Source organism: Abramis brama (assembly GCF_963993115.1).
Source record: "Abramis brama genome assembly, chromosome: 19".
Taxonomy (NCBI): Eukaryota; Metazoa; Chordata; class Actinopteri; order Cypriniformes; family Leuciscidae; genus Abramis; species Abramis brama.
Window position 1 is genome coordinate 15,392,904 of NC_139981.1, and position 12,500 is coordinate 15,405,403.

The window sequence follows — 12,500 nt, forward strand, 5'->3', positions numbered from 1 at the left end:
ATCAGCACTGACCCCTACTGCCCCTCGGCTGAAGACGTTCATCTAAACTCATAACCTCCTTGCTTCAGACACACACATTTGCGGAAATGTATCTATTCTCACCAACTCTCTGTCTCTCTCACTCATCATAACGGACAACTTGGTAGCAGCCCGAGATTGAGAGAGTGAGAAATATTGAATGAGAGGGAGAGAAAGTGATAAATACACAAGACCGAGCGACAAAGGAAAGCTCCAGGGCAGCAAATAGAAACTTTCATTTCCCAGAAAGTAATATAACATCAATTGTGTTTGGTCATCTCAAGGGCTCGAGTTGCCGGCCTGATCAATACCGCCAAGACTAAACTAGCAGTGTGCTTCCCTGAACCTTCATCTAGACAGTAATAGCAGTCAGTGTGATCCTCTAAAAAAAAATTCGCTTTGGTGTACAGCAACACATTGTCTTGGAACCGTTCTTCCAGTACTCGCTAAACTAGGAAAAACAGGCCAAAAGGCCATTTTAAATGTTACAAGAGACTATTTTGTGTAAACAAATGAAAAATTAAACACTTAAAAACTAAGAACAATCATTTGAAATGTTTTAAGAACTCTTTAGGACTGATTTGTGAGTAAAATCCTGTATACTTAGACACACGTTAGGTGAGAAAAGTAGCGCTTCCATTCCGCCACTTCCCTCCCATTGAAATATTTTGCCTTAAAATGACCTTGAAGTCTCTTTTTCTTCCAGGCTATCTTAGATGTATCCGATTCTCTGATCGGCAATGAGATGAGTAATTTCAATTATTCATGTCTTACCAAGGCCTAACAGGTCGATGGCGGGCTCTGCACTCTTCTTAGGACTGAGTCTGGAATCTGTCTGGTTGTCCTCTCTTTTCTGGGATGAAAAAAAAAAAAAAAGAGATAAGAGAGAAAGTGTTATTGAGAAGCTTTTTTGGATTACAATTCCGAACCAGTTGTTGTTCTGATTCGAATGTTGTTCTTCACCAAAAACAGCCTTTAGATGCTATGTATACGCAGCTTCCGTGTTTTATCTTTGCTAGTCGGCACTTGACGGCTCTGAACATCATTGTGTGAATAGATAATGCAATGTCGTGCCGAAATAGCTTGCTCGCTCTATTTGTTCGTGCCCGGCTGCACCTCACAGGTGCTAACTGACCATACCACTTTTGAGATGCAGTTCAAAGGCACTCTTGAGGCCTGTGATTTGTGATGGGCAGAAAGAAGCATCACGGGCTGAAAAGCCAAGCCTAATCCGGCCTGAACGGCCGATCGATGGGCGCTGGGTTAAAGCCTGGATCAAAGCCAGACAGAGGCCTTTTAAAACATCATTCTACACAAAAACACACTCACATATATACAAAAACACACAAGTAAACTCAAGAGGACAGCACTGTGTTGCGCTTTTCTTCAGGGGGAGGCAAAGGACCAGGGAGACGAAAGGTAACAAGAGGGCAAAACACAAACCGAACCAGACTGCACTATCAAATCTGAATAAAACCACCAGAGTCTGACATCTGCATTATTAGCACAATAAAAGAGAATGATAAATGCGAATTTGTCTAGATGTGTCACTTAACGTCATCATGGCGCAATTGTTCCTGGCAAAAGATTGGATTTGAGCGATTGAAAAACGGGACAGAACTGACACAAGCACTCTAATGAGCATCTGCAGGCTCGGGTTTGTGGTGAAGTGTCAAGCCAGGTGCATCGTGGGTAGAGGATTAAATGGGTAAAAGAAAATTTGTTGCTTCTCTACAGTTAGCTTGAGACTCGGGTCCATTCAAGTGTGAGGTAAAAAAAAAAATAGCTGCCTAATAGAGAGAAAAAAAAGTTTTACTGATTCCAAGGCAGTCAAATGCAGTTTCTGATGAGAAATTACATTGATCGTTCATAATTTTACAAGCTCCAGAATAAAAATAAAAGAAAAAGAAAAACTATCAGGAGGATGTTTTATACATCACTGGGCCCTAAGCTCTTGAGAAAAGGTTGGAAATTGAATTAAATTGAATTGAATCTTAATCTTTTAGTGATGAAAAGCCTCTCCAGCCTTGCATGTCAGCTTTTGTGTACAAAGCCAAGTCTTTGACTTGTGACCTTATTTATTGTAGTACACAGGAGCAGACACACACATTGGCAGGAAGGTGAGCTACAGCTGCCCTTCGCAAACAAAAAGATGCACAACTTTTATTCGTCCCTATGATTGAAATCCGTAATCTTAAAATGGTTGGCACTGGTTGAATTATGTATGAATTGGGGGGCTTAGGTGCTCTACTATTTGTTGACTTTGACACACGCACACTTTGAAGACAACTTCGAAGATGAAATCCTTCAAAAATGTATTTGTGCTTCAGATGATGGAAACACGACAGCCTGAGAGACAAACAAACAATACACACATCCACAAGACAAATAAACTGAAATACAAAAGGCATATGGCACACAATCACACCTCTTACAACAGCAAGGCCACACAGAAAGGGTCACACTTCATTTAAATTAAACTATATTACTATATTAATGAGGTGAGCAGACCAAAATGAGTGCCTGAATTTAACCCAAAAAATATTAAAAATAATTTATATAAAGCTAGTTTAAAATATTAATAAAGCTATAATAGTAAGATTAAAATAACACTGTGACTAATTTGAAGAGTAGTCTATAATTTTTTGCTTTTTCTCCATGCCATGTTTTCATTTATACACATCTAATCTATACTCGCTTTCTCTTACTCCTTCACACCTCTTTCAATGCATTTCATCCTCTCTCAGCCTTTCCTCACTGCCTCTATCACTCTCTCGAAAGCCGTTGAGTGAACGGGTGTGAAATTGCTTGAACTGTGGCGTTGTGTCTCTGGGGTCTCTCCAATCAAGGTCATTTCTAATTCATGAATACTTCCCTTTGATGGAAGAATAATTCCATTTGGGTCACATTCCCTCACACTCGATGTGCCCGCGCCATGCAAACAGGATCAGAGGGAGATGCTCATGTGCGTTCAGGCGGTATGAACAGGGCCACTCATTCTACACTTCATTCTGGACTGATGCATAAGCTGAACGCACTCAGCTGGGCGCTCACAACTTCATGCATTCCAGATATGAATATCGGAGAGGGAGATACGAGTATTCGTATTGATTAATGGACCGTTATGTTATTTTTCTAGGTGCTCAAAGACCAAGAAATTGTGTCGTTTTTGTAAGGAGGCAGACAGGTGTTTCATAAGACATCACTTACAATATTCAAAGATAATCTGTGGGTTGAAAAAAACATTTACCATAACCATAGTTTCACCAGTTACTACAGTTATTTGTTTCTACAATACAACTTTAATGGGAAATCATTATTATAGTTTACAGTAGTTATAAATATAGACTACTAACAGACTTAGCTATTATCAATAACTATTAATAGAAACTATGGTTTAAAAGGTACAACAAAATGGACAAGACACAAAACAACAAAGCACAACATACTTGCAAAATATTAAAATATAAAATATTAAGTGACAAACTTTAGATTACAAATGAATAGAAGAAATAAAAGAAATGTGGGGAGAAGAAGGGGATCTGGCATCTTGAGGTGAAACAGAAGAGTTTCTTAATAAAGAGTTCTGCTCTACTTCTGCAGCCCAGAAATGATGATACTGGAAGCTCTCTGCTGAAAGTACAGTGTGTGCTTGAGCTTATGAGTGGGCACATGCCACTTCCTGTAGCACAGTTCCCTTACACACTCACAGTCCGGGACAAAGGCCTCGCTCCACAGAAGCCAGAGCGGAGGTATTAATTATTTGTGAAACAGAAAGACAGGCGAGAAGTGCTTTGAAGGCTTGTTAGACCAGTTCCCATTGGCACTAACACTAACAAATAAAAAGATTGCCAACTAATACAATGCAAACCTATTTAATATTTTACAACAATTAGTGCCAAACTTCTAATCTGACCGGCCAAGCAGTGTTATGGGCTTTAGTCACCAAACACTAAAGGTGGATGTAATAAATTAAACCCCTGTTACAGAACATGATAAGCAGTCAAACTCATTCAGTTTCCAGTAATTAAAGCAGCACAAACTGCAGCCAGTGGTTAATGGAAGCGTGGCAACATCTGCCAGCGGATGCACAGAATGAAGAGACGGAGACCTGTGCTGTAGGGGGAGAGAGCAGGACTCGGTTATCATTTAAAATGCTTATCTTTAATTATAGTTCATCATTGTGCTTATCAGGGATCTAAACTGGGGTGGCCTGAGGAGTCTTCAGCTCGTAATCAGCACAGGCACTTACACCACTGATTACTTTATTCCAATTCCACTTTAATCAGCTGTTAATCCACACGCTCTCTCTCTCTCTCTCACACAGAGTCCACACTTCCTGCAGCACAAGGGCAACATTGCAGCTCGATGCAGCTGTAGCTCCAAAACTCAGAGATACAGGACGAATGACAGACTGATCGTCAGGGCCCAGACTGAACCTGGGGAGATTTTTTGCGCTCTGCACAGATTTCTCAGAACAGATGTTTTAAAAAAAAGAGAGAGAGAAGAAAAAGAGAGAAGAAAAAGAGAGATGAAAAACAGCTGAGTGCAGTACACTCTTAATAGGAGCACAAAGGAGTGCACAATTTTTACATTAAAAATTAACAAATAGTAAAATAAGTTTTTTTGCTGTTTGTATTTGATCAAAATATATATATAAAAATGTACATTTCAAACAACATTTTTGTCAACTGATTTAAAGCCATTTAAGGCAAACTAAGAGTCTTTCAGCTCAAGCGGGTCAGACCCCAGCATACTATGATTTAAATATTTGATTCCATTTTTCTTCTTTCTAAAAATACTGTCAGTCCATTGTTAATATTTTTCAGGGTTATTTTGTTTGCAATTCAAAGGCAAATTGTAAATTCAATTCAAATGCATAGCATTCAAAAGTTCAGGGTCAACACTTGTTTAAATAGATATTAACACTTTTATTCAGCAAGTACGCAATAAATTGATGAATTGATAAAAAGTGACGAAGACATTTATAATCTTAATCATTTTAAAGTTCTTTTGAACTTTCTATTAATCAAAGAATCCTGGGGAAAAAAAGTGTCATGGCTTCCACAAAAATATTAAGCACCAAATCTTCATATTAGAATGATTTCTGAAGGATCATGTGACACTGAAGACTGGAGTAATGACTGCATATTAAGACTGGCCAAAATATTTAATAAACAAATATGTAAAAGACAGGAAATGTGTAGAATTATATGAATGACTAACATTACAATTCAGCATAAATCTGCGGGCCTGCTGATGGCCTAAAGCGATGATGAGGAATGAAGGGAAAGAGATGAAAAGCGCTTGTTTATGTGCTGCAAGCACATTCAATGAATTGCATATGTATGGATGTGTGTGTGTGTGTGTGTTTTCAAACATTTCACAGTAAACATGGCCACTGTAATCTGTATTATGTATGTGCTGGGTAGTGGGCATTTTCCAGTCGAAAGCCTTTGTTAGCATTAGATGGGATGGACAGGCATGAAAATTCAACAGATCAACAATAGATGTGAGGGAAGAGAGAGGGAACGCTGGTGCGAGGGCTCACTTCTGTGAATGATTCACTGCAGGGGGTTCAGGACCGAGCTTCTGGCCCGTCACAAACTGTCAACACACATCACACTGAGGAGACTCCAGTGTACTGATACTTCCACGCCTGCCTGCTTGCATACACACGCATGCACACACATGCACAGTGTTCTTCCCTAGACACTGCTTTTGTGAAGGCTATGGAAACAAACTTTGAGGGGTCAAAATCCTTAGTTGCCAGACAGATTTTTTTTTTTTTATGGTGGCTGCAGTTAATTCATTTGACAGCGTAGCAGGAAAAGGAAGGTGGTAGCGAAAAAGTAATGGAGCACAAACATTCTACAGCAGATGTTGCATTAATTATACATTTTCTGTAATTTACTTAAGTTTAAAAACATTGACAGACAATTAAATATGCTTTCAGCTATTATAAATATAATACATATAAAATAAGTTATCTAGATTACAAAAATAGATATGAGTGTGGATTTGGGGAGAAAAATGATACATTACTAGTGTAATTCATGAAATATTGTTCAAATAATCTGGTGGCCAGATAGCAAAACTACAGCAACTTCTGTCTTTATTTTAAGAGCAAAATATAAAAGGACAACGCCAAAAATCTACAACACTGCACTTGGTAATGCTAAAAGAGCTCTTGCCATAAAAGTTATTGTTATATTAACACAGCAAAAACTGACAACTAAATAAGTTGAATTAGCCTGTTTTGTCTTGTTTTCCAGTAAAAATTCATGTAACAAGATTTTCTTAAGCAACACTGAATATAGATATTGAGTTTTCAAAAAATATATCTTTAAGAAGAGTATTTTGTCTTTTCACTTGTTTTAACTCTCTTATACTTCAAACTTGTGAAAAAAACCTAGCAGTACAGTTAGAAAAATTACACCCAAAAATAGATAAATTAATTAAAAGCAAGTCTTAATTTCTCATGCAGTTTTGCTTCACAAGCAAGTAGCCTACATCTTGTTTTAGGGATTTTTATATATTTAAACTGAAATTACAATATAAATAGTAAATGTCATTAAAAATACCAAGCAAATATTTTACTGAACATTGTAACTTGATATAGCGGGAGATCAATGATTACAATTCGACTTCAAAATGAATTGCTTTTGTGATCAAATTAATAAAGTCAGAATTACAGAACTGTTTGACTTTAATTCTTTCTATCTTCCACTGTTGCCTGTATTTTGTGATATTTAGGTCATTATAGACCAAAAAAAAATGATATAGGCTTAAAGCTACACTGTGTAGGATTTTCTCCCGTCTAGCGGTGAAATTGTTTATGAATACCAACTGAATATTACTTTCTAGCCCCTCCCATTCCGAGGGCGTTTTAACTCCTACGGTGGCCGTATTATTTCAAATCTGCCGGCAGTCACGAGTAATCTCCCCCTCGCATTCGTCACAGTGCCACTGAGTGTAAAAGCGCAAAAGGCGAAGCTTGAATTTCCAGGTATGTCCCTCTTTGGCTAATGTATTTTCAAGATGGAGGCGCAACATGGCTGCCGCCATTCGAGCGACTCGCTCGTATGTATTCTAAATGGCAGATTCTACGCTTACGAGAATACTTGATTAGTTGGTAGAAGTAATTACACATTAATGAGCACATATCACTTTGAAAGAACAAAGTGTTTTTTGCTAAGAATCAACTTAAAAAATTACACAGTGTAGCTTTAAATTATAACTAGTATGTAATAATAAGCTAAATTATCTTCAGTGTCACAAATCATTTTACTTCATAAATCATTCTAAAATGCAGATCTGGCAAGAAACATTTCTTATTATTTTCAATGTTGAAACCTTTATGCTAAAATGTTGAATTTTTGTGGAAACCATGATACAATTTTTTTCAGGGTTCTTTGATGAAAAAATGTAAAAAGAACAGCATCGTTATTTAAAATATTCGTATAGGGTATATCAAGAAGAAATGCCATACATCTATATAATTTTCAGGAAAATGAAAATAAAAACAGAGCTTGACGGAAAATGTACAACCCAGTTTGTCAAAGTGATGGATCATTATTTGCAGCGCATCCTCTGAATCGCAGGTGTGTGTGTGTGTATCACGGCCCTCCTGATGTGTGATCTCATTCTCTAAAGGTTGCCTGCACCCTCATCTTCCCAGAAACCACCCCCTTGTCCTCACTCTCTCCCTCACCTTTTATCTTGACATCACTCTGGCCTGTATATCAGCTAATGTGAATTCTGAGTGGATGGGCTGAGATGTTGAGGTTAATGATGATGCCCTCACTGCAGTATACATGAAGCTCAGCGAGGGCTGTCTGAACCCCCAGAGCCACTTCACTCGCACCTCAAGCCTCAAGTCAATACGGTGGTTAGGCCTCAATTTCGGTAAGGACACGCACATACTCACAGGGTGGGAGTTACAGTCTCTCCACTCCAGGCTTCTAACCACACAGTCATTTTCACGCCTACTGGATCCTCACGCTTTCCAAATTGTTTTTGCAAAGGTCAACTGCAATGTTCAGCTTGCAGGGTCTGACGGTGTAAATGGGGAAGACGGGGGAGGGGGAAGACCAACCCTTCGGCCACATATGAGAAAAGATGGTTGAAGTGGTGCTCTGCAAACAGTTTCTCTCTCTCCTTTGTGTTTTTTACCCTCACTCCCACACAATAAAACAATGACACTGAGAATCAAAGCATCCATAACCTCCAACCAAGTTCATTAATAATAAAAGAAATGTGAATCACCGGGCAGCAAATTACACTTTTACAGCATCATATACAACCTGAATCTAAAGTCGCGTAATGCACGGCTGCACAGAGAAGTCTCAAACTCGTAGAGGTGTCCAAATAAGCATTGAGAAACGCATAAACTGAGTTTAATAGCAATTCTGAAGGTGAAGTGTGTGATTTCTGCGCCACCAGAAGCACCAAACAGAACTGTAAAGAAATTGTGTTGATTTCCTACTCTCCTACCACTAAGGATGGATACAAATTTGGTCACGCTTTACATTAGGTGTCCTTACTTATTATGTTCATATTGTATTGCAAAACACTTTTGCAGCTATTGAGGCAGGTAAGGTTTGGCACAGGTTTGGCAGTATGAGTAGGTTTAAGGATTGGTTAAGGAGTTAGGGCTAAACAGTGTAATTACATTTCATAATTGCATTCATCTAAAATGAAAAATTGGCTCTTTGGTCAAAAAAGGTTCCTGACCCCTGATATAGAACATATGTTTGTGAAGTTTGTTTCTCATCTCATCTGCAGTACCTGCTCAGACAGTATGTGAATTTTGATGGACCTTTTGCCACTATTGAATCTTCAGCACAAGAGTCCGATTTACAAACAAATGAGTTTTGCGATCTTTTTGGGAAGTTAAAAAAACCCACACAAAACCAATGCAGCACAACTCACAAAAAAATGACTAAATTAATATCAAGTTATTTTGGTATCCAGTGGTGAATCAGAATGAAAACAAATTGAATCTAAAATCAAACAGAGGTTGGGAATCAGAACTTTTGGGAAGTCAACATACAAATGACTTGTATCAGTCTCTGCACACTGAACAAGGACAGGAGAAAGCATTTCAACATTAAAACAAAATACACCGTTCACATTTAATTTATGCAAAAAAACTAAACATTCTTGGCACAAATTTCGCATCAGGCCATGGGTCAGGAGGGGAAGAGATTTCATCAGGCATAGCCGGTGTTATGGGAGCTGACCCTATTCTGGGGTCTGCTGTGACGCAGACAGGCAAGCCACAGGCCCAGAGTTCAATGCAAAACACGTTTAAGGACGCCATCAGACTTGGTAAATGATGGCTTATTAAAAGAGAGAAATGGTGGGAGATAGTGGTAGGAGGGGGTGAGTGAGAGACGGTGAAACAATTAAAAGAAAAAAAGGCTCTTAGAAGTTCCTCGTTTGCTTTCAGAAGAGGCGTTACATCTACTCGCCACTTTCAGATGCATTTTTTGAGGCACTTTCCTCTGACTGGCTCTCCAAAACTCATTTGCTCTTGCCACATCAAAGCAATCCGCTTTTTGCGCACAAGGCGCCGTTAATAGATTTGAATGCGAGTTTTATTTTGTCCTTAATAAAAAAACAACTAATCTCACTTTGCATAAAGTAATTGGATTTGCCGTTTTCACAGGTCTCGGTTCATGACACTCGACAAAATCAAGAATCGTACCTACAGCAACATGCTTTTATGTTTGTGCTCAGATGTATTCAAATATGGCCGTGCAACATCCTAGTCAGGTTTGTGAGATCTTATCTTTCTCTTGCAGCCTCACACAAACAGATGCATAAAGGCAACAGCCACCATCACCCGACCGCCCGCCGGCAATAAACTTTTAATTAAGACTTTTCATAAATGCTTATCTTTACCATGAAGAACTCCATAGGGCTTGAGAAATCCTAGCCCTCATTTTCCTCAGCCGAACGCCTAAAAGCTGCCGCAGATCTAATTATGATTCCCACCTAGTGCCTTCGTTACTCTGAAACTTCGCTAATATTCCGCCTCCAGTGGAAGGTTTAGAAACGAGGCATCAAACCCGCCAGGACAAAATGTTCTTTTATGACATCTTTGTGCTTCGGTTCTGCATCTGACACCTTTAATGAATGTGGTGACTGTTTAAGTGGACAGCAGTGGATTTTCTGAGAGCTCTCGCATGAGAAAGATGCAAATGAATGCAACACAAATGCATCGTACAAAAACACATTTTGACCGCGTAAGCCGCGTGGGCTTCCTTGATGCCGATATTCGGCGGGAAACATCTCGGCTAATTCACCGCTCTCCCGCTGCTCCAAATTCAGGCAATATTGATCAGACTCCCTGCGGCAATGCTATCGATCGTCTGTTTGCAGGTGTGTGTGTGCATGCGATTGCGCGTGGTGTGAAACTAAACTGGGTCCCTGCAGGGTGACTGAGCGGATGGTGGGGGAGGGAGATGTCTAGTTAAGGTGAAGAGTGTTGTTTGTCAGAGGACGCTGCTCATTTAGGGCGCCCTTCACTCTCTCACTCTCGTACACGTGGCTCCTGTCGCATTAAGGTTGCCAGCGGTGGGGGCTGGAGGCAGATGTGTTGTTGAAAGGCGGAGGCAGAGATAAAGGTGGTGCTGGGGGAAAGAGAATGCCAGTGTGATAGTTAAAAGGCACCTATTATGCAAAATTCACTTTTACATGGCGTTTGAACACAAATGTGTGTTGGCAGTGTGTGAACACAACCACCCTATAATGATAAAAATCCACCCAGTGCTTTTTTTTTTTAAATCCCCATAAATCATAAGCACTGTCTCAGAACAAGCCGTTCTCAGATTCGGGGCAATGTGACGTACTTTTTTTCCTCAAGTCCCTCCCACAACTGTTGACTGACACTGCAGTTTTAGCATAGACCCGCCCTGAGTGAGCTGTACACAGTTATAAAGGATATAAAGTTTACCAGTTTATTAAGCACCCCCTGAAAAGGTGTATATATTTGTTTACTGTCAGTTGTAACGAGTATTTTGTGTAATTCACTGTGTATGTTGATGATAATGAAAGGGAGAGAGAGAGAGAGAGAGTGTTTATGGATAAGACTTTAATGCACACTTCTTATACCGTGTTTATTCAGCTCTTACAGTGATTTTCTGGAGTAAAACTAACGCTTTCATCTTTCGTGTGATGTACAATAAACATCATTAAACTCATCAGTATATTTTTGGCCATCATTCGGACGGGGTTTACTACAGCAGGTTTGTATTAATAGTGGATAAAAGCAGATGACAAATACGTTATAACCGCAATTAAACTAAACTATACCTGTTCTATCACCATACACCGTATATTCTCTGACTCTAGGCATTATTGTCCGACTCCAGGCCGAAATGAACACTGCTACCGAGAGTATTATTATTCCGTGAGATGAGATTGTCCTGACAGAGCGCGGGCCTGTGAGGCTTCTCCCTCTGTGCCGGCAGCAGCAGCTCATTTGCATTTAAAGGGATAAAACAATTTTTTACAAGTGACAATTTAAACATGCTGTAAAAAATTATCTGTTGGGTATTTTGAGCTAAAACTTCACATTCACACTCTGGGCACATCAGAGACTCATTTTACATCTTGTAAAAAGTCAAAACAACATTGGACCCCACTGAATTTCATTCTATGGAGGAAAAAAAAAAACATACAAGTTTGGAATGATATGAAGGTATATAAATGATATTAAGAATGTACATTTCTCAATATTTATTGGGTGAACTATCCTTTTAAGAACAAAATGTCAATTTATGCACAGACACACAAGAAACCTATTAAACTAAGCTATCAATTTCCTCACATTTAAACTCTCTAACAAAATACTATTTTTATAGTAATTGTTACCACTTTAAAACTGTGCAAAATCTTGTATTGTGCTAGAGGCGATAGTTCAGATAAAACCGCCCCTAAAGCAACATTCACCCTGTCAATCCAAATCCGATTATTTGTGTATCCGATTGGACTCTGATCTAAAATTATTGACTGTGCACATTGTGTATCGCAACTGTTCAGATATGATTTGTGTGTCCATGCTGCTCTTTCATTTTCCAGAATATCTGTATTTGTTTCTATGGCTATGACATTGAGTTGGTAGCCAGAAACCCCAACAACCACCACAACATGGAGGGGTATGCAATACAGATGCTGTCTTATTTACAACATGACAATGTATAGCCGCCACACAGAACTGCTATGTCTTCTGAGGCAGTGGCAAAACTGTAGGAGGCTGGTGTGCGTGGCTTTATTCCACGCTGTCGTCTCCGCCGTTTTCAAAACATGTCTCCGTTATATTGTCATTTTCTGCTGGTCCGGTGCTTTGCAACAACACAACCTTGTTTCTGCAGCGACTTTCAGCATGTTTCCTATAACAACACCTAATGTTTACGTTTTACGCGGCGTAAGAAAGTGACAAACCACACGAAATCCGATCAGACAGTCAGACT

General features: G+C 39.2%; 1 protein-coding gene across 2 annotated transcripts in view; it reads right to left on the reverse strand.

Annotated features, from left to right (window-relative positions):
• The window catches only part of smap1 (small ArfGAP 1), a 107,802-nt gene that overhangs the window by 26,975 nt on the left and 68,327 nt on the right, over positions 1–12,500 (reverse strand). For both annotated transcript variants that reach the window (XM_084093882.1, XM_084093881.1), the window contains one exon: positions 793–871. In XM_084093882.1, the coding sequence (XP_083950008.1) occupies positions 793–871 (79 nt within the window). The remainder of the gene's footprint in view (positions 1–792; positions 872–12,500) is intronic.